This window comes from Fukomys damarensis, unplaced genomic scaffold, assembly GCF_012274545.1.
Source record: "Fukomys damarensis isolate Sample0158 unplaced genomic scaffold, DMR_v1.0_HiC HiC_scaffold_38, whole genome shotgun sequence".
In the NCBI taxonomy this organism is placed as follows: domain Eukaryota; kingdom Metazoa; phylum Chordata; class Mammalia; order Rodentia; family Bathyergidae; genus Fukomys; species Fukomys damarensis.
In genome coordinates, this window is record NW_022900950.1 from 64,253,613 (window position 1) to 64,276,696 (window position 23,084).

The window sequence follows — 23,084 nt, forward strand, 5'->3', positions numbered from 1 at the left end:
ATATATATATCTTGTAATGTCAAAAATCTAACTGTAGTTAAATTCTCAAGTTAATTTTATTCTTGCAGAGAAGCTCCTAGATTTGCTAGAATAGTTTTAGAATAATAACTTACAAACATCAATCGATTCATAGTCCTGAAAGAGAAAATACCAAGTTATAAAATTATATTGATTTCTAAATTACATGTTATAGAAATTTTATTCTCAGCATAGGATCTGTTTTTTCACAAATACAAGAATACAACCAGGTTTCCCTCAAATTTACCTAGAACTCAGAAGTTATTTAAGGGGGGAAAAAAAACTTCTGAAAAAAGCAGGAAAGGAATGCGTTAGAACATCAAACACAGATCAGAAATACCTTCAGGGGTAAAACAGTGGCATCTCATAGCAGAGTGGAGTTAGAAACAAGGCAATACCAGCCATGCAGCTGGTTCAACGAAATCACAGGGTCCCCAGTACCAGGTTCAGCTCGTCCTAGCCTGGGTGCCTCCATCTGCCAAGAGTTCCAGAAAACAGACCTAGATATACTGAGCGCAAGACTGGGCAACAATTCCCATTTCTCTTAATAGTGCCATCTGAAGCTAGTCAGTTAAGAGCAAGGCTGTACAGGCAAGACAGAGGGTCAACTGGTCTGCTCTCTGAATCTCCTTCAGTATAGGACGTTACCTAAGTTATTCCCCATACTGTGCCTCTTTACCTACCAAAAAAAGTACAGATGATCAGTCTTTCCTTGCCTCATTTCTACATAGGACATAGGAAGGAGAGAAATAACATCCTTAAAGGGCTGGGGATTTAGCTCAGTGGTATCTCACAAGTGCGAAGACTCGAGTTCGATTCCCAGTACAAAAAAAAAAAAAAGAAAGGAAAAAATCCTTAAAATTGTTGAATTCTTTAGTATCATTGGCGCTCATTCCATGCTTTCTAGAAGTATTTTTAGGTAATCTCAACTTTTGAGGTTCCCTTAGTTCCAAAATTGGGATACAGATATCCCTGGAACTTTAAAAAGCTTTTAAGACCTAATTTTCAAATATTTGAGTTGTGCCCACAGTGCTTTCTGTACGGAATCTGTTCAGAATTAATCAAATGCTCCTGGGTGGTAGAAATTAAAGATTACTGGAAGAGCTGTGTAACTTCCAAGTTATATAGATAGAACACAAATTTTTTAATAAGGATAGAAGATTCTTTAAGTTAATTTTAGATGAACTTAGATCAAATGATTTTTTATCTTTAAAAAAAAATATTTCCAGGGTTTATTTCTCCAGGAATGTGTAAAACAATGTTATTAAGAATAACATTTATTAAGAATAATCATGTTGATTTACTTACTGTGTACCCAGTTTAGCTGTATTTTAGTATATTGTTTATCTTTTACCAAACCAACTCACAGAGAGCATTTCCTTAAGATGTCTATACATTAACAATGCAAATTCCCGGTGTAAAGGTCACTATGCAGAAATGTTGCATCTCCAGATTCCTGTGACCAGCATCCAAAACTGCCTCTCATGCTTCCTTCCCATTCTTCCCTCTCCAGGATCCTCCCAAGGTGGGACTTACTGCCCTTTGTTTGCTTTTTTGTAATATCTTCATCCTGCTCCTTGTTACGCTGGATGCTCGAGTGCTTTTCCCCCCAATCACTTCATAAGGAGAAATCAGTTCTGTTTATCCTGCACATGTGTCTCAGGCAGCTCTGTCAACCCATAGAGAGTCATACATAATAGAGCAGCTTTAGCCCAATAAGACAGTCTAGTCCCAATTCATCAGTCAAAGTTTTATGCAAGTGGCCCCCCTGAGTTGATAAATTCCCACAGTGCCTGTTGACCCAGCTGCCAAGTCCTCTTGCAGCAGGTGGTGTTTTCATGGCCACCCTGACAGTAATGCAAACTGTTTAGCAGCTCCATTGACCTTTCAGCTATTAACAGGGATACAGGCTCCACGAGGGACTAGTTTTCAAACATGACAGAATTTCTTAGCACTAGAGGTCATGAACAAGTATATGCCCTATAAAAATCCATTCAGCATGGTGGATTAAAAGTCTAAAAGACAAGGAAGCCTTCTCCATATTTTTGCTATTATTATTAGGCATGTCCAATAACCAAAAAGGGATTACACTTATCTGCCAGTTTGCATTTTATTTTTAATATGCCATATTTCATGTATAATAAAAATCCTTTCTGGCATCAAATCTTCCCTAAGCTGCCACATAACATCTGGAATTTTAAAGATGTTTTACAAAAAGAATTGGGTACAAAGTCAAAACATGGAATGAATGGATGAATAGGCATACATAATATATGGCAATGGCCTTAATGCGATTCGAATTTTATTCATACTTTGCCAAGATTTGCATATGCATATCTACATACACAGGCACACTCAGGTAATATATATGCAATGTCACATACTCATTATTTATTTCAAAATACATAGAAAAAACATTAAAATGTATGCAAAATAATATGATCATATTTTTAAATGTCTTACATGTTTTATTTTTTTAAATAATCAGATAGATGCCTTTATTCAATGTGCTAACAAATTTATATTTACATTGCAAAATACAAAACTAATTCTATTTCTCACCCTGCTTCAAATCCTTCACCAGTTCTCATAACCATCAAGATGACTGTAAACTTTCCCTCCCCGGATTTAAGGTATAACTGACTAACAAGAATTCTATACGTCTACAATGTATATGTCTCCTTTTAGCCTTGAGTGATATATTTCAAGCACACCAGTGGCTACTTGAAACTACAGAGACTACCAAACCCTACATTAATTATGTTTTTCCAGTGTACCCATACCTGTGATTAAAAAAAATTCTTTAGGCACACTGAAAGATTAGCAATGATAACTAATGATAAAGTATGACCGTATACTATAGTAAAAGTGAGTTAAAACTTATTAATTATTTCTAGAATTTTCCATTTAATATTTTTGGACCACAGTTGAATGCAAGTAACTGAAACTATGAAAAGGTATAAGAAGGTTAGTGTGGTGGCACATGTCCATAATCCCAGCACTCTGAAGGGCTGAGTTAGAAAGAGCTAAAGTTTTAGTCCAGCTTGGGAAATTCAGTGGCTCAAAAAATTAAAAAGGGATTAGGATGTAGCTCAGTGTGAAGGCTGGGGTAGGTTCAATCTCTAGTACCACAAAGTAAAAGAAACAAAAACTGTAAGGGGAAAAACTGTACATGATGTTTGGACAAATGTACATCAAGTGAAATAACTCAGTCAAGCTAATTATCAATCCACTCTCATATTTAATAGTGAGAACATGTGTGTCTTGTATGTGTACCCCATTTCCTGGAGCTGTGACAGATGACCACACAATTTAAAGGAATTTTATGTTTTATACTAATTGTAGTCTCTTAAACTATTAATTTTGAATTTTGGAATATATTCCCTTATAGTAATTGTATAGATTGCTATGAAAATTTGAATCACCACTTAAACATGGCATTTGTTTTAAGATATATAAAATGGAGACCCTGAATAATGAGGAATACATTCTTCAAATTGAAACTCATTCCTTAAGAGTGAAAACCTGTTAAAAATATTTTTAAGTCCCACGTCCACTTCTCCCCAACCACCTTCCCTTCTAGGACAATGCTGGAAGTCTGACATTATTAGACCATCTGAATATTTTATGTGTAAGGCAGTGTATCATCAAATCCTGAAATATGTGAGACAAAGGCAGATTTGATGTTGCAATTTTTGTGAAAAGATACTTTCTAAACCAGGTGTGGTGGCATATGCCTGTAATCCCAGCACTCACAGAGGCAGGAGGATCGCTGTGAGTTTGAGACCCGCCTGGGCTACATAGTAAGTTCTAGGTCAGTCTCAACTACATAGTGAGACCCTGTCTCAAAAAAAAAAAAAAGATACTTTCTAAAGGAAGTTGTAGCTTATAAAGAGCTAGAACAGCAACATTTTGTTACTAATTCATTTTAGTTGAGTTAAAACAGTTCTTGCTTAAATGACTTTTCTTTGTCAACACTGGAAAATGAATCAATAAGTATAACAGAAGATTTTGGCTTTTGTCATCCTAATAATCTTTGAAGAGAATGTAAACTGATATATTTTGGGCTCTTTTATAAGGTGGAAAAAAGGCATTTAGTGATGTGTAAGCTTTCTACCTTCACATGATATGAAATTAAAACACTAACCAATATACTGCTTTATACGTGGGGGAAAAGAGATAAAGTTTTTTGTTTTTTGTTTTTTTTTTTAAGTAGGGGAAAGGAAATAAGGGAAAAGAAAAAATATGAGAAAAGGAAAAAACGGAAACAAAGTTTTTGTAAATAGGGGAGGGAGGAGGGGGTGAAGGGAGAACAGAGATATGGGGAAAAATGAGAACCAAGACCTGTCATGTAAAGGTACAAGATCCAATGTAACTGTACTGTATACTTAAAAAGTACCAATAAACTCAATGAAAAGAAAGGTTTTTTTTAAATGATTACTAAAAGTATTGCATCCTTTAAAATTATATTGTAATTAATTTATTCATCCCATTTGCTAATATAAGATGTCAGCATCCTTAATTCCATCTCAGTAAAAATGGGTAAATTAAAAAAAACTTACTGGTTGAATTTTCATAAGCATGCAAAATGCCTGTGTTTTCCAATTAATGGCTAAATTAATGGCCCAAAGGATACTAAGGCAGGTAAATTTCACCACGGTTGGCTTGCCAGGCAAGTCTGTCCTGCTATAGTGAGATTTTTCTTTAACATTAATGATCTCATATATAAAAGAGCATGATGTCTAAATAACATAAAAATTGTATGTAGCTTTATGTTTTTGCCTATGTCAAAGTTACGTAGCTTTCAGGCAAGTCCCACTAAAATTCTAGGGAGAGGAGCATGCCCTCAGCCTAGCTGTTGCTGAGACAGAAGGAACCTTCACAGGTGAGAAATCAGATCCCCAGCCTTGCATGGCCATCTGTGGACTGCGCTTCCTCCAGAGTTCAGGGTCCTCTTCCATTATACCTTGGTTTTGCTTGTTTCCAGTCTCTCCCGAGGTAGCTTCAAGCTACTGCTGAGCTACTCACTGAGTTGCCCGGACTCTCTCCGAAAGAACTAATTTTTTTGTCACTGTTTCAGTTACAACTTGGTACAGACCTTGATTTTTCCATAAAAACTTATCATGTGATCAGGTTGGGTCTCTATATAACACAATACCTCGGTGGCTTAAACAGACACTGATTTCTCAGAATTCTGGTGTCTGAGAAATCCACAATCAGGTGCCAGCATGGTCAGATTCCTGACAAGACCCTCATCCTGGCTTGCAGCAGTTGCAGTCTCAGTGTATCCTCATACAATGGGGAAAGAGGTGAGAAATCTCTCTGATATCCATCCTCATGATATTATCTAAACCAAATTACCTCCCAAAAGACTTACTGCATATCACACTGGGTGCTAGGTCCTTAACACATACATTTGGGAGGAAACATTCAGTCCAGTAGATACATTATTTTTAGTATGTGATTCTGTCAAATACAGAAATTTTCAGGAACATTCACGTTTAATTAAAGTAGAAACATCTATAATTTTATACATTTGGCCAGCTCCAGAAGTTAGGATATGTCAAACTATATAACAGCTAACTAGGGCAATTTGATAAGTTGGATTTTTTTATTTTTATGTAAAAGCAGATGACATTATCATTTAGTTCAATTAATGATTCTCTTAGGTTTAGCTTTTAAGTGATCTAACTTTCCATGTCCTAATTTTCTCATAGAAATTAAGACATTGAGTTAAGTTGATAAAGTTAAATATAAGCAACCCACATGGCCTATGAAATATTTGTGTATTATAGTAATGGTATTGGATAATGAGATAAGAGTCTGAAATATGATGTCTTGATACCTTTTTCTAAAGAGGAGTAACATTAGGATTTGAAAAGATTCCAGTACTATCTGTAACCACTGTGAATCCACTGCATCCCTTCTTCCTATCCTGATCTCTTAAATCTAAGAATAGCAAAACCAATTATGCATCATGGGGATAAAATTAAACATGAAAGTAACTTCATTATTTGCTTTTATGATGGTTGCATATTTAACCATAGAACAGTATGAAGAGGTAACTATGGAATTTTTATCTTTTTAGCACTGGGCCTATGCCTCTCCTCACCAAGTGACTATTGCCTCCTGCAGGTTTAGGGTCAACTCAGTAAAGAGTTTCCAGATGTTAAAGCCAATCAACACTATTAGTAAGCATCAGAGGTAAGCAAGTAAATCTAACATTTGAGGGAAGAGACTTAAACCTCAGAAAACTTTGAAATGAAGACAACATTGTGCCAAGAGTGGTGGTGCACACCTGTAATCCCAGCACTCAAGAGGCCAGTGCAAAGGACTGCTGTGAGATAGAGGCTAGCCTGGGCTACATGTTGAGTCTAAAGTCAGCCTGAACTGTGCAGTAAAACCCTATCTCAAAAAAGCCAAAACAAAGAACAGATGATGTTATTAACGAAGGTAGCCAATGGCCAAAGCCCAAACCCATTTGCTTCAGCATGTTTTGGAACACAGAAATTTCCAGACACTATCTAGAAATAAGACAGAATGTTGGCTTTATCTATCCCAAATTAAAATTTTAGAAATGTACAATACAAATGAAAAATTTAATATGATACGTAATGTACCTAAATTAAGTTATTCTGGATTCTAAGCTTTGTTTTCTTTTATTCCAAGTGCAAAGTTAGTTGGAAATATAACAAAGATATTTCTGCATCCTGCATTTGATATGCATTTCTTGATATGCTCAAACAGATAAACACTGTTCAGAAAAGTTAGGTGCCATCTGTGCTGCTGTAAAGTCCCTTTGAGACTGATATCACATGCTCACACAAGAATAGGTTCTATTTCTTCACATTCTTCTACCTTAAATATGATTGTATTATAAATGTTTAGGGTTTCTTGCCGCACAACTGAATTAATATGATGTCAGATTCACTTTAAAAATCTACTACCCAATGGCTGCGTACAGTCACATGCTATGAAAGCCTCACAATATAGAATGATATTCCTCCTTAGTACACTGAAAAGAAAAATATCAAAATGGCCAGGAAAACAATTCACTGAACAGCCAGAGTAAAGGCAAACATGGGAGATGGAGGAGCTCGATTTATGGGTTGACCTTAGAAAAAGGCACTAAAATGAGTATTTAAGAGATGGCACAACGAGGAGTATACCAGTGTTTATTCCTCTGCCTGGAGCTACACAGATGGGAAATAGGACAATGCATTCTGTCATGAGAAATTATCCACTTCCTTCTTGACGCAAGAGAGCTGAGTGTTGGCTTTAAAAATAATGAGTGGTTAAGGATGATCACTGTGTATAACACCATTTACAGAATGAGGAAATTCACAGATTTAAAACTGCTGTGGCATTAAAAAACTATCTCCTCATGCAGAGGCAAGATCCCACCCAATTGTAAGATTTCACTCTGTCCTCTACTTGGAAGCACCAGAACACACTAATTAATGGTCACATTAATTGTATCTGATTGGAAAATGGCTCTAATTTGAAACAGTGCCTCCCAACTGGAATATACATGCAAACATTTGACAAACTTGGCCCTGAGGTTCTGCATTTCTAAGAAAATCCCGGAGCACACTGATAGGATACTGAGTAATGAGGATTTAGACTTACTAGTTTTCCCTAACTCATAAGCGTGGGAAGAAATCACAGATAAAAATTTTGTTTCATAAATGTTACAATTGCAGGAAACACTTTTTTCGTGGGACAAAGGAGTCAGGCAGTTCTTATATCACCTTCCCTCTTATGGAGATTGCTAAGAGAGGTTATCACATTATTACAGCTTCCAAAACCTCCACTGAGCCAGCATTTATAAATTACTCATGACCTTTATATATTATTTTTACAATTAAATTAATTTAAAATCTAGGTACTTAATAATTTCAGAATGAGCCCTTTATTTTTATTATTATTTTTTTTTTTTGCAAAAGACAAAATAGATAGGTTCCTTCACTGCTCACTCTGAAGGGCCAGCCAGTTTGTGTGGGATTTATCCCAGTACTTCCACACGAATTCACAGAAAACTTCGCATTTATTGATTTATTTGCTTGTTTATTAAATTAAATGTCATTAAATCAAAGCCACCCATAATCCTGCTATCCAGAGATACTCACTCTTGGCCTTTCCTAGTCACAAAACATCATCGTGTAGGGGTGCATAATTACTCATACATTCCAGCTTCTCTCTATTTTAAGAAAGTATCCAAACCTCTACACCATGATCCAAAGCCTGCCAAAGGAGGTTTCTAAGAAAGCATCTTAAATTTCTGAAAACAATTCCTTATATATTAAAGAATGTTAGGCAATTTTCTGCACTAGCCCCTCGGTGTTTTGTTATTTGGCATGCGAAGAGATTAGGAAATATGGGTTTTTTTTCTGATTTAAATTAAGTTTGAGAACTATGGGGATAGTTATCAACAAGTAAGCTCTTTTGGGGCAATACCAGGCATTGAATGCAGGGCCTTTGTACTGAGCTATATCCTCACCTCCCTTTTCTTTTTCATTTTGAGAAGGTCTCACTACTATCACTGTATCGTCCAGGTGCACTGCTCCTGCCTTGGCCTCCCAGAGGTTGGGATGAAAGGTGTGCACCGCCACAGTTTACTTGATAGATTCTTTATCCAGTTCTCTATTTTGAAAGGCACTTCTGACTTCACTCAGTAGAGCTAATGTTCTAATAGCTTAAAAAATAATTGTTTAAAAGAAGAAAAAGACTACTGAAGTGATTCTTTTAGATCATACACCCAATCTAACACCCAGTTGTGCAGCTAATAAAAGTAAGCATGAAAATGAATTGATCTGTCCAAACTACATAGTCTAGATTTTTGTTTAGATTCCACTCAGATTTAAAGAGATAGATAGATAGATAGATAGATAGATAGATAGATAGATAGATAGAAAGAAATGGATGGTATTTATGTATACTTAACATGAGCTGTTTCAACATGGCAATAATGATAAAGTTGAAAGACACTGTTTCATGCCCTTTTCTCCTTATTCCATGTAAAGGGATCCTATTCCTTTCTTAGTAGAAGGTCAAATGTCACAACAACAAACAACTTCTGGAAGGAAAGATTGGGATCACTAACAGCCTTTATCAAACTTTACCAAATATTTTACTAGAGAAATGAATTCAAATGTGCTGACTTGATTCTCATTTGGAGAAAAAAAAAGTCATAGACCTTTATTTGAGATGGGCAACTTTAACTTTTACATAAATTTTCATGTTAGGGGGACCCCAGTAGAATCCAGTTTAAAGGAAAGGGAGAAGATTTATTTAACATGCTAAATGAAGAAGGTTAGTTACCAACTTCATAATAGAAAAAGATAATTTCTCCACATATTTATATTAAATTTTGAGAAGATCATAATGCCTATACGTGAAACAATTACTTCCACAAATAGGCATCTATTTAGGTTTTTTAAAAAACTTAGAATCCTCTTCACAAGCTCGGTCTCTATGTACTTGAATGTGCTGTACAAAATAGAGCATCTAATTGGAGGGTCAGGAGGGAAACAATAGTTAGATGCTCTTACCCTAAAGAACTGTCTTTCACTGAAGGGTCCCTATGTGTAATAGTCTCCTTCCTCTTTGTCCATATACATTGCCTCAAACAGGGAACACTTTTTTAGCTGTTGTACAACTGAACTCACGTGCATTCTTTGTGTGTGTGTGTGTGTGTGTGTGTGTGTGCGTGTAGTGGGGGTAGTGGGGATTGAACCTGGGGCCTTCACACTGAGCTACATCCCTGGCCCCTTTTTAAAACATTTTGAGATACTGTCTTGCTAAGTTGCCCAGGCTGTGCTCAACCTTTCGGGCTTCTGCTTCACCTTCCTAGAGTGCTGGGATTACTGGCTTATGCACCATGGCCAGCTACATTCTTTTTTTTTTTTTGGTTTTTTGAGTTAGGGTCTAACTATGTAGTTGAGACTGACTGGAAAACTCACTGTGTAGCCCAGGCTGGTCTCAAACTCATATCGATCCTCCTGCCTCAGCCTCCTGGGATTACAGGCCTGCACCACCATGCCCAGCTCCAAGTTACATTCTTGATCTAAAGGATCAAGATAAAAAGACAAATCTCTTTTTTAGATTTAGCTGCTTAAGCATTAACCATCTTGTGGAGTAGTATGTGACTTGTGCACAAGCATGTTTTGCATCACCTACATTGTGTAATATATTCTGGATGTACTATATGTTGGGGTATATTCTTTTTTTATTTTTATTTTTATTTTTTTGGTACCAGGGATCGAACTCAGGACCTTGCACTTGCGAGGCAGGTGCGGCACCACTGAGGTAAATCCCAGGACCCTGGGGTATCTTCTTTTTTGTGTCACAAAGAGGGTAAACAAATAGTAACACATAGATACACAAAACTCTACAGTTTCGGTCACCAGTAATATTAGAACAATACTCATACGCTGACTGCTACTTATGATCACTAAATGATTATAACTTACGATCCACAAAAATTTCTGACTACTGAAAAATTGCTTCTCTGGTGACCAAAAATACCACATCGTGAGCCAGACACACCTGTAATCCCAGCACTCAGGAGGCTGAGGTGAGAGGATTGCCATGAATTTAAGGCCAGCCTGGGTTATACAGTAGGTTCATAAGCTACATAGTGAGACCCTGTCTCAAAGTGAAAAAAAGAAATCATGGTCTCACAATCGAAACAAGAATTTACATGAGGAAGAAACAGAGCAGACGTGGGTTATTCAACAGTGGCAAGAAGACACTGAAGATAATGTCCTTGCTTTTTTTGGCATGACCATTTAATATTTTCTCTACTTTATTCCACCCCATCCTTACGCCCAGAAAGACTCCCTTGGGGAACACATGGAAAAAGTCTGTTAATGTTTTCTGAATAGAAATACATTCAGTCCTTAAGGAAGTTTCACATAAATTGACTGTTTCCAGATTTAAATAGGAGGCCAAAAAGATTTAAGGGAGTTTTGTGAATTACTATGTGAGTTACAAAACAGTGTTTTCAGTGTAGAGTGGGACTTTTATCAGGGAGAGGAGCTGAAGAAGTTACTATACGTTTTTAATATTTTTATTTTTGATATATACAGGATTAAGTCATTGTAGAAAAAGCTGGAAGGCAGGCCTTAAATTATTACCACTGTTCATACTGCCATAAGGGCATAGCAACACAAAAGTCAACATGCAGGATTATTTACTTATCTCAGCTCTTACTTTTGTGGTGATTTGACCTGCAATACTCACTTTCTTTGTTATGGCTCTTAAGGATCCCAACCATTCTGGTCATCCTATTGCAGGTGACTTGAGTGATGGTGACATTTGTTTACATTCTTTAAATGCAAGAGCCACACTGGCCCAGGTACCATACTGATAGGAAAGCACAGGCAGCATTGTCCTCCCTGAAGATTAGGCAATGACCAGTTGGCACCCTGAGACCAGTCTGGCCCACCCTGCTTGAGTGACAACATTACAAAGCAGAAGACCCACAACAATTTTCTCAAGCTTCTGAGTTTCCTCTATAAGTGATGGCAGTGAGAGAACAATAAAAACAAAAATCTATGACAATCTATGCTGAAAATGATTTTCCAACTTGCTACTATTAGCATTCCTTTTCATTACGATAAAAGCAGATTTTATACATCATAATTTGGTTTTGATATTCATACACATAAAATCTCCATTATATATATTTCTGTGCATGAAGAATGTAAGCTTTGACCCAATATTAAGAATACACACAAATATACAGATATATAACCTTTCAAGAAAAGAAAACCCTGAAAAATGACCTGAAAAGAAACATGAAATGAAAACAAAAATTGATTTTTTAGCTTTTTAGAAGGCAATGGTCATTTTAAGGAATGCTGTCAGCCCTTGATATTCCCAAACACACCGATCACTTTGGTTCAAAACTGATTAGTTCATTTCCTTCCTGGTAGGTATTTTTGTTGTGTATTCTAATTACGTTGTAAATTGACTGAGTTATTTAAAAGAGGGGTGTCTTTGGAAAAAGACAGAATTAAGAAGCTACAGACTCACTCGATTTCATTCTGCTACTGATTTTCAGCCAACACACAGTTTCGGTTTTGTCTTTTGGTGCAGACCTTGGCTGCCTGAGGAGTGCAAGGCCGCCACACATCCCGCGCAGACCCTGAGCTCAGAGTGTGCCGCGCTCTGTCGGAACGGCTACTGCACCCCAACCGGCACCTGCTGCTGCAGTCCAGGCTGGGAGGGCGAATTCTGCAGAATCGGTTGGTACCTCTGTGAACACAGAAAACTGGGTCTGGGACAGTTGTGGGGACTCCGTAACATAGCAATCCAGTTCTGCCATCATCTTGTGTTCAAAATATTTAACTATTTGCAATAATATTAGTGCTCATCTGTTCTGAGCTTCTGAATTAAATCCTTCCCATTTCCTTAATGCCAACTATTCACATATATAAGCTAACCATAAACATAAAAGAATTTTACATGACTGAGTCCTTTCAAAAAGAAGAAAAACATGCAACCAGCCCAACCTGGCTGTCTCCGTGGGGCGCCCACCCTGGACTCTGTGTGCACACACCAGCCCGTGACTTAGTGTTTGCCAAGCACCCCCTCCGTCCCAGTATTTGCCAAACACCCCATAAATGCCCTCCCAGCTTTACTGCTTTCTTTTTTGCACACTAAAAATGGGGGTTTTCAATGAGTGTTACTAAATAAAAGGGAAAATGCAATTATCTAGAGTCATATTACGAGACTTTTTAATTCCGTTTGCTACTCCCCTGTGAACCATCAGCTAGGTGTGCAGCTGTTCAGACAGCAAAGGGGATTTTTATTCAGGGTTATTCTATCCTTGAACGTGAGATTTCCTCAATTTTGTGCAGTGATATTTAAATTCTATTTGACATGATGTGAGAAAATTAGATAAATTTAGAAACCCAGAATTTAAGGTATTATGTGTTAAAGATGCATATTAAACAATCAGCATATATACATCCACCTTTCTTAGACAATATTTTGACCCCCGTTATTTATATATTAAAGTACCTCTTGCCATTGAAAAGTTAAGCCCCAAATTAATATTTAATAATGTTCTTAATTCATAAATACTGTTTTTTATTCTAAGGATGTACATGTTTTAAAAATTATAACCATAACTTACCTAATTTATGTTGTCTAACAAAAATAACCAACATGCAAAGTCACTTTTGCAGTATACATTTAATGGTATTAATTACATTATGTAATTGATGAATACCATAACTGCATACCCAAAACCAAGAAGGAGGTATCAATTCAAACTCAAAAGAAATTAAGTAATTACATTATTTAAAACTGTTGCTTACATTGTATTGCTTCCAACCTCCTTCCTTTTTATTAGTTTACTAAAATATAAGAATCAGTGTTCAAATGTAATGATATTCAAATTCCTGATAATATATTTCCTTCTGCTTCCCTTAATGCCTGACAATATCTGTCTTTCTGTTTCTTTTATGTAGCATCCACTTTGTTGGATTCTTTACTTTACATTTTGCCTTGTTATGCAGGTAGTCAGTTACCAAGTATTTATGGAGTGCCTTCCAGAGAAAGCGTGTTTAACCTGAGTTTAAACAAATTACTTTGCATGTTGGTGACATTTTACAGGCCTTAATAGATAACAATAATATGTCATATAATGGAAATAGGCATTCTTTTAATTAACATGAAGTTTTATTTCAGTGAAGTTCCTTCCATTTTTCCACTAGTTAAATTTAAGTAGTTTTAATATATACGAGAAGCTATTTAATAGAGGTAATCTATCTGGGATATTTTTTACCCAAGCAAGAATTTATTCATATATCCACATGATTTACTCATCTCCCACAAAGTTAAATGAGAAAATTCTTATTCTTTCTTTTCCATGTGTCAGCCACAGACCCCTGGAAAATTCATTTGAAAAGGTGAAAATGACCCTGACCCCTCAAAGTATAAGGCAAGGTATTTAAGGTATTTGATTCTGTCTGCAATGGCTGCATTCACCAGATTTATCTAATCCACAAATTATAATCAATTTACATCGCAAATTCTATGCCTTTGTCCCATTTTAGCAGTGAAACTTTACATTCTCCACTTATACTGTAGTAGTACAAATTCTTTAATAAAGAAATTCAGTGCTGTGGAGTAACCCAGAAAGGTTTGTTCAGAACATTCTTTGCTGGCCAATTGCACTGTCCCAGGAATGGACTATGAAATGCGCTGTAATTAAAGCAAAGCATGTGCTGTGCAACCCCTGGAAGCAAAGAGAAGGAGGCGCCTGAGTGGTCCATATGGAGGATAGTCCATCCCACCCAAACTCCGAGCTGTCCTTACCTGGCCTCCTTCCCTAGGCAGGACGCTCCTGCTGAGATCCTGCTCTGGAGGAATGGATTCAGGTGCCCAGAAGGGTCTCTGTTGAAAAGTCCCTGTGGAGCAAAGATTCGGCAGTAATGAAATCTTTGTGTTAAAATCATTGAAATAGTCTCATGATCATGAAATGATCTGATGATCTCTGCTTCTTCAAATTCTCATGATTTCTTCTTCTCTAGAAATGTCTCCCACTGTCCGCTGAGTTCTGGCCCCAAGTAACTCTGGGTCTGAAAACCTTTCCTACTTACATACTTATCTTTCAGATCATTCTGTGATTGTCTTCCTCCTCTCTCCCTACCTTATTCATCAAATATCCGTGGGTCTCATACTCAACCCTCTCTGACATACAGAACCAGAGTATGATATTGTTGCTCTTTTTTTTTTTTTCTCTCCCAGCAAAATGTGAGCCAGCATGTCATCACGGTGGTGTCTGTGTTAGACCGAACAAGTGCCTCTGTAAAAAAGGGTATCTTGGTCCTCAATGTGAACAAGTGGACAGAAACATCCGCAGAGTGACCAGGGCAGGTATTCTCGATCAGATCATTGACATGACATCTTATTTGCTGGATCTAACAAGTTACATTGTATAGTTTCTGGGACTGTTTGAATATTCCTTCCAATGGGCATTTATTTTTTATCCTGTCATTAAAAAGAAAGACTGCTATCCTGCTACACACTCCTGTGATTTCATTTTCCTTTATTAATTTAAAAATAATTTCCAGAAATGTGCAGATCCTCTGTGTGTATGTTGGTATGTCTGTTCACTTAGGCACATACACACCTACACTCACAACCCCTATACATGTGGTTGCAAAACAGAGGTATATATATATATATATATTTCATTGTGCAGAGTAATTTGCACAGAAATTCCATTGTAAATTGATAATGGAATTTTTATTTAACCAGAAGATTATTTGACTTCCCAAGAATTTTCTGTCTGTAACTACTAAAGTCATCATAAATGGAGTTTTGAAACACTATTGTGCAATCTGATAGATCTAATAAAAAAGCAATACTTTTATATTAAAGGACTCTAAGAGACAATGTTTCAGAACTCCCTGATGAATTTCTGAATGAGCAACTTGATACAAAATTATAATCTTCATTTTTATCAATGTATCCAATTACAGAATGTTATGCACTTATCTTTTTATTTGGCAGGGCAATCTGGTTACTTCAGCTTAATCTCAAGATTGTTTTAAAATGCTTTATAATTAAATCATAACAGCATATTTTAAAAATCAGTCTTCCTGAAAGGTCTGCTTTTATTGTATATTTTATTTAACAATAGGCACTGGGTTTGTGTTACATATTTATATTTTTTATTTTATTTTTATAATATAGACATCACCTAGATGAAACACCTTTACCCTGTCCTGTAAAATACTAAAGTTACATTTTTCACCAACTTAATTGGAAAGAAGGGGAGTGAGAAAGCAAATGGTCTTTAATGTGCTGGGGATCTAATCTAGCAGTGTTTCCTTTTGCGAACATGTAATCATTAAAGACGGATGAGAAAGCAAGAAAACAGCTAATTCCTATAAAATTCCGGCATTAAACATTTGTAAAGTGCCTTTCACTATAGCAAGACTGTCAGAGTATATGTGATTAGAATGCTGCAGATTTCACACTGAATCAAAACCTCCCAGAAGAGCTCACTCGTTTTTATCCAATCTCGCTTGTGTAAGCTATCACTTGTACAAATTTTTAATATAATAATTCTTGCTGAATATGACTTTTAATGTATATGCTCCTTCAGACCTCAGTGAAAATACCATTTGGTTAATGTATCAGTAAATTTTCTGTAAACATTTGTTCAGGTTTTCAAGAGATGACATTGTTCTAACTTAAAACTGCAGACTCTGGTAGACATTTTTCTTAATGGTTTGGCCACTTCTCACACTCTTGGATGTTAATAAAATTATAAAGCCTCTGTGCACTGCTGAAAAGATCTCTACTCATGACAAGGGCACTCCCACTCTTGTCCTTCTTCTGTAAACATCTATTCCTCTAGGATCTAAATCGTAGAATCGTGTAGCTTATGCAGCACTGACTTTCCAAACCTGCTCCTTAACCTTAAGAACATGAGCCTCCATTAAATAATTTTTAAAACCTGGTAGCTAGTATTTATCTATTGTTTTAAAGAGAGAGTTGCAATGAAAGCAGTGTTTATATAGAAACCACAATGTAGAAAGAAAGATTAGTTAAGTACACTGTTCTTGTCTTCCATATATGATTACTTAAGTTTCAAGTGACCTCATGCCAAATGGAAATGGGTTGAGAAATCTTGGTTCAGTGCTTAGTGAACAATAGCCCGCATTAAAAAGTGCATGCATAATTTTGCACAATTTAGATTCAATTGACAGTCTATTCAAAGAAGTCTCAGAATTAAATGAGCATGGAGACCAAATTGCCCTCTTACCCCAGAAAAGGGGTGGTCCCTTCTAGTCTCACTAACACTTCATTGGCCCAACAGTGTGACAAATCTTGCAATGAACCATGCAGTAGCCTGCATCTGTAGGTTAATAGCAATCTTTTGTCTCCACTGCTTTCTCTTCATAGCCCTTTTACTGAATTCCATCACAGAAAGTTTTACAATTAAAAAAAAATGTCCTGACAACCATTTTTATAAATGGATCTTACCATCTAATCGTCCCTCATTCAATGTGGGGGACATTAACAACATGTGAGGTTCTTGTGAGGGAGCCAGCTGTCTAAATCTGTCAAATTGTGCAGTTTTATTACACATTCTCCCATTTATACTTTGACTGAAAACAATAAGGGTTCTGCTGTATATTCAGCAAAATCTTAAAACCCAAGTGTTTCTTCTTATATCTTTAATCTTTCTATCTCTTTCCCAAAATAAAAGGTGTTCTACTGCCATTAGTTCTGCTATTTAAATTAATCTATATTAAATTGACCAGACCCAGCTTTTTTTATATAGCCCTTGCCCAAGTGAATAAGTTTCAAGTGACTAGGAAAAGCATGTGTACCCCAGGTGTCGTTGCCTTTCTCATTGTGAGTTGTTAGAATAAAAGCCCAAATTGTTCTAAAAGGATGATAGCACAATCCATGGATATTAAACTCAAGCAAAGAAGGTGAAGTCACTGGAGGAGGTTTTTTTTTTTTTTTTTCTGTTCTCAGGAAAAAAGTAAGGGCAGTGGTAATTGATAGCTACATATTTTAAAGTAAGCGGCCAACTAAAAAAAAATTCTCTTTGACCTTTTCTTTCAAGTAGATTTTTTTTAAATGCCCGACGAAAATTATCTTCAGTGATTCATGATGAGAGGCAGGTAGCAACTGGCTAAAAAGCATGAGCTAAGGAAAAAATATTGTTTCATCACATAAAAGGCAAATTACTTAATTCATAAAGCACACAATCTAAAGTAGAAGAAAAACGTCCTTCGTATGAATGTGTATGTGGAAGATAAAGAAATAAAGAATGGACAAATATATATTATTACCCCCTTATCCATTCTAGAGCTTAAATTTTGGCTGTCAATTGAATGTGAAATGTTGAGATGCTTCTGTTAGTTACAAGTAACCTTTCTACCACTATTTCTGCCAAACTTTTGTCCTGGTTCATTGAATTCCAGACAGCTATTTAAGATTATAAAATGAAAACCAAATTGGCAGGTCTTGAATGTGAAAGGGAAGAAAGACCCAAGAAACTTATGTGATAGCAAAAATGCTTCTATGAATATCTCTTCTTCTTAGAATTTTATTTCAGTGTACTCATTGTAAAATATATCTTCTATTTCAGCACACAGAACACTCAAACATTTTCTCAGATTAACAGATCTATGCCATAATGAAGTAGTGAAGAAATTTGTGCGACACACACACACACACACACACACACACCCTAGCCAGAGAACTCTGTCATTCACATGCCTCAAAACACTTCCTTCTTCCCTAATTACTCATTTGAAAATTATTACAGACCATGTCCTAATAATTTTAATCCATGTTTTTGATGCTATTTTGATCTCTGAAACAAATTACACAGTAACCCTCCTAAGTGTAATGGGATTAGATGTTACATGTAGATTCTTTCAAAGCACACATTGGTTTAACCCTTTTTTAGTCCAACTTCCTGTTAAGTCTATTAGCTTTGACTTTGAAAGAGAAACTAAGTCTCCATTCTTAAAAGGAAATACAAAAGTATACCACAAGAAGTTGTAGTTGACTGATTAGCAAATTAATTTCTGAGGATCTGTATAGAATGTTAACTAAGATATTTGTATCCTCTCTCCCCCTTCTAGCTCTTTTTCTCTCTTTCCCTTTTAATCTCTTTCCTCTTCTTTCTCCTCCATTCATTCATTTTCAGTTGGTTTCGAGTAAGTAGACATGTCCTCAGCACATCCGTAATGAAGATGTCCAAGGGCAGGTAGCTATGGATTTTGCTCTTATGATATTTTATTTCTCTGAAAAATACCCTTTTCTCACATTTGCTCAAAATATGTATCATGAAAGGTAGTCGTCAGATAACATACTAGACTGATGCACTGAAAGAAATAATGAAGAGCACATATGACCGCCAATCCAAGCATCCCTGTGACACTACTCCATCTATAGGGCAGCTCCTCAAGAGTTTGAGCTAACAGTAGGGAACAACAGTAGCTATTTCCTACCCAAGCAACAGTCATTTTTATGAACTCTAAAGAATTTTTTCCTGAATCTTTGAGGAAAAAAGTAAGAAGTAGCTCTTCAGTGAAGACTTCAGAATCTTCTTTCCCTACCCCGAGATGAAATCCGAACTTGCAGAGAATTCAAGAAGAAAGTCCCACGCCCAAAAAATGTATATATTTCTTCATTAATCCCAGAAAGGAGGGGTGATATTACTGGGAATGCTGAAGGAATCCCATCAGAAAGTTCCTCTTTAGAATATCTGAAATAGAAGTTTGCTATTTTACCTTCTTTCTTTGTCACACCAACACAAATTGGTCATATTTCCGATATTAATATGATTATAAGGAAGGTGGGAAACTATCTATAGAAATATCTAGAACTATGGCCATGGAAACTTCCAAACACCAGTCTCAGTCAACTTCAACCCTTCTTCCTCCTATTTCCCCTAAATAAGTTTTGGAAATTGTCCTAAAATAATGTTAGGAGAGTGAGACATATTCATGGTAATATGATGGAGCTGTATTCTTAGAGTGATGATTTCCCTAGATGCTATGAAGAGGTTTGTTCATGTATAACATTAACATTTTTCTTAAATTCCTTATTAAATAAGATATACCCACCATTTACTTTCCTTTCCCATATACTTGTACAGGTCAAATATCAATCAGTTTAAAAAATTAAAAATAAAGAATAAATTCTATACACCAACATAAAACCTTATGCATGAAATTTGTTTTGTTTTTGTTTTTGCCACACAATAGTGATGTTTAAAACAATGGCACCAATACTACCATTAATTCTAACATTAATTCAACACTCATTCTAAGGTTATCTGTCATGTCTGTCATAAAGTAAAAATTATGTTTCATATAAGGTTTTTAAAAAATATATAGAATATACTTAAGTTCAAAGTATATGTGTGTATACACACACACACACACAAATATATATACAAACAGGTTAACATACATATAGGCTGAGTTATCTTGATTATAATCTTGTAAGTAAAAAATACCATATTATAACACAGTACATTTAGTATAGAAAAACTGATCATTAACAGTGATGGGGAGTTCATAATGGCTAAATACAACATAAGCTTTTTCTTTACACAAACCACTCTTGTACATCTCTCTGCAATAAAATAACCAGACAGTAGCTTCCATGCACATGAACAAGGTATGATCAGGTTTGGTGTTGTCTATGCCAGAATATATGTATGGTTCTTCATATTCTTAAAATCAGAAACATGACTTTCCTAGAATAAATTAGAGTTCAGCCAGGGTGAGTGGCACACACTTAGCTACTTCAGAAGCTGAATGAGCCAGGAGGATTACAATTTCAAGGCCAGTTTGGGGCAACCCAATAAGACCTTGAATCAAAGTGAAATTCTGAAAAGTTCTGAGGATGTAGCTTAGTAGTACAGCACTTTCCTGACATGCACAAGCCCCTGGGTTTTATCCTGAGCACCACATAAAGAAAGAAAGAGTTCATCTACAATAAGATCCCTTTTATAAGCTATTATTGATAAACCAAATTGATGACCTTAAAAGATATTTCCCTATCCTACTACACTAACAGGAGATATTTGGACATGCATTTCACCAAGAACAATGAAGTAACAAGATGAATGATACTCAGTCACTATAGAATTTTTTTTAATTTAATTCCCTATGAGTTTATTTTAAAATAAACCTATCTAATTAACATGAAAAAATTATTGAATTGTTATAATTAATAAGCATGAAAAATACTGAAAGGAAAACGCTGTTTTTTCCCTGGCTTTATCTGTGATTTATTTTGCCCAACTTTAAAAAATAGATCACTGTTTCGTTTTTCTAATATATGTTGTTTTGCTAGTTGTTCATTTTCCTTTAGGTTGTTGAAAATTAGAGCAGTTTGTCCATAACCTTACTTGTAGGAGATTTCAGAACCAAGCCATGCTTGGATTTCTGTTAAGTGGCAGAAGACCATAGGAACAATTAGTAAAATCAAGTACAAGTTAAAAGGAGCAGGGTTGTTATATGAACTCATTAGGATTTGTGTAAATGTTCTCCTGAATAGTAACAGGCAAACTTATTGGCTCCCATAATCCTCTGAGTTCAAGCTCATCTGATTTGTTTCACCAATTTATGTAACATGCAGTTCTCTTTGATCGATCTACTATTCCACCTTCCATCTACCAATTATCAAAAATATTTATTGAAGTGCCTAGCATGATCATGAGCTGTAGAAAAAGCAAGGACATTTATAAGGATAAGGTTTTTAGCTCAATGGGTATGATGAACATGTTTGAAGCAAAAGACAACTTCGTTTCCAGTCAGCTCCAATTCAGCTCATTAGAATCCAGCAGTAATAGTACAGATGACTTAAAGTACATCCACATGCATCTGTATGTGTGCGCACACCCATGTATATATATTTATCTATCTGTACAAACACTACAAATGTATACACGCTATCCATGTAATATATAATATATGTATAATGCATATAAATTCTAACAACTGTATTTGTGTTATCTTAAATAGAACAATTGTATCTTGAAGTGGTAAATGCAGAGAATTGGTTTTATTGTTGATCTGTGGATTTAATGATTTTTAGGAAAAAAGGATGTTTAAGTGTATAATTTCCTTTCTTAATTTAATATATTTATGTAAATGCATGCCTGAAATTTGGTTAGATTTGCTCTATTTTGTGTCTTTTAACATGACCAAATGTATTAAACTTTATCTTATGACTTGATGTATATGTGCTATTTTAAAATTATTTTTTATTTTAGAATTTTAAAAACTTTTCTTAAATACTCAGACTTATGATATGAGTGTTGATTTTTAAAAATTGTGTACCTGACCGACTTCCAAATATTCTTGGCTTTTTTCATTTCTCATGTTCTAATTTTTAACATTTTTTTTTCCAAAATATTTGTCAGTGGCAGAGTCAGTTTCATGGTATAGATATATTAGGCCACCAAGAAGATGTCCCATTCATTTAAATCTCTTCTAATTTGCAAATGACCTAAATCTGACCCTTTCTAGTAAGTAAGAACTCAGAGGAAGAATGCAGAAGAGCATTTAGGATAATGAGTTCCCAAACTGAAGGGAAAACGCTTGCAGGGGAGAAGAGAGATGAAAAAGAAGCTGATTGCAGACATCCCAGCACTTTGCTGACCTTGCCACTTGACTTCTAGTTAGTGCCATCGAGAGTATTTGTATAATCTGTGATCCGCTCTTTACTTGATCAGCACGTTTACAGTACATGTTCACACTCCTTGTGTAGAGTGGGTACATGTACATAACACATCTGAATTCCTTTTTCACCCCTTTTCCTTCCTCTCCCTTCTCCCTCCCTCCATCTCTTGATTTTCTTCTCATTTGAGAAAGATCTGTCTCCCTGCTTCCCAGGATCAATCCTTTATTTTGATCTTTATTTATAATTTGCGCTTCTCATGTAAGAGAGACTGTGGTATTTAAATTTGCGTGCCTAATTTATTTCACTTAACATTATGGTCTCAAGATGCATCCATTTTTCCTACAAATGACTCAAGTTTATCATTCTTTATGACAGCGTAATACTCTGTTGTGGGTACTTACCACGTTTTCTTTATCCCTTTATCTGTTTCCACTATGGAAATCAGAACGGAAATTCCTCAGAAAAATTAAAAACTAGGAATTCCATTTAATCCAGCTATTCCCCTTGTAGGTATCTCCCCTGAAGAGTTAAAGATGTGTCCTGTTACAGTGACCTCCTATTTTATAAATGGACTCAAAATCTGCTGATATTCATCGGAAGGGCAATCCGCCTTCATCTAAGCCCCCTTCTCCCTGGGTAAATGCATGTCATTGACTTACTGAAAGGAAAAGCTGCCTCTTGGCCAAGAGTTTACCATTTCTCAGAGAATAAAATGCGTGAGGGGCGCTTACTCACACAGTGTCACAGAGCTCAGGTTGCTTGCTAGAAGTTTAAAGTTTGAGCGAGCTGCCACCATTCTTCAGCTGATTCCCGCCAGGGCCTGGGCACCACCAGAGCGCGGCTTCAGAACTGACTGCCGGTTGTCAGCACTT

At 35.9% G+C, this 23,084-nt stretch overlaps 1 protein-coding gene across 1 annotated transcript in view; it reads left to right on the top strand.

The window, feature by feature from the left end:
- Hhip (hedgehog interacting protein) overlaps positions 1-15,554 on the top strand; it is a 90,841-nt gene extending 75,287 nt beyond the window's left edge. Inside the window, exons 12-13 of the mRNA XM_010610949.3 lie at positions 12,121-12,269; positions 14,782-15,554. Coding sequence (XP_010609251.1) covers positions 12,121-12,269; positions 14,782-14,975 — 343 coding nt within the window. The 3' untranslated portion in view covers positions 14,976-15,554. The remainder of the gene's footprint in view (positions 1-12,120; positions 12,270-14,781) is intronic.
- Positions 15,555-23,084: the final 7,530 nt, after the last annotated feature.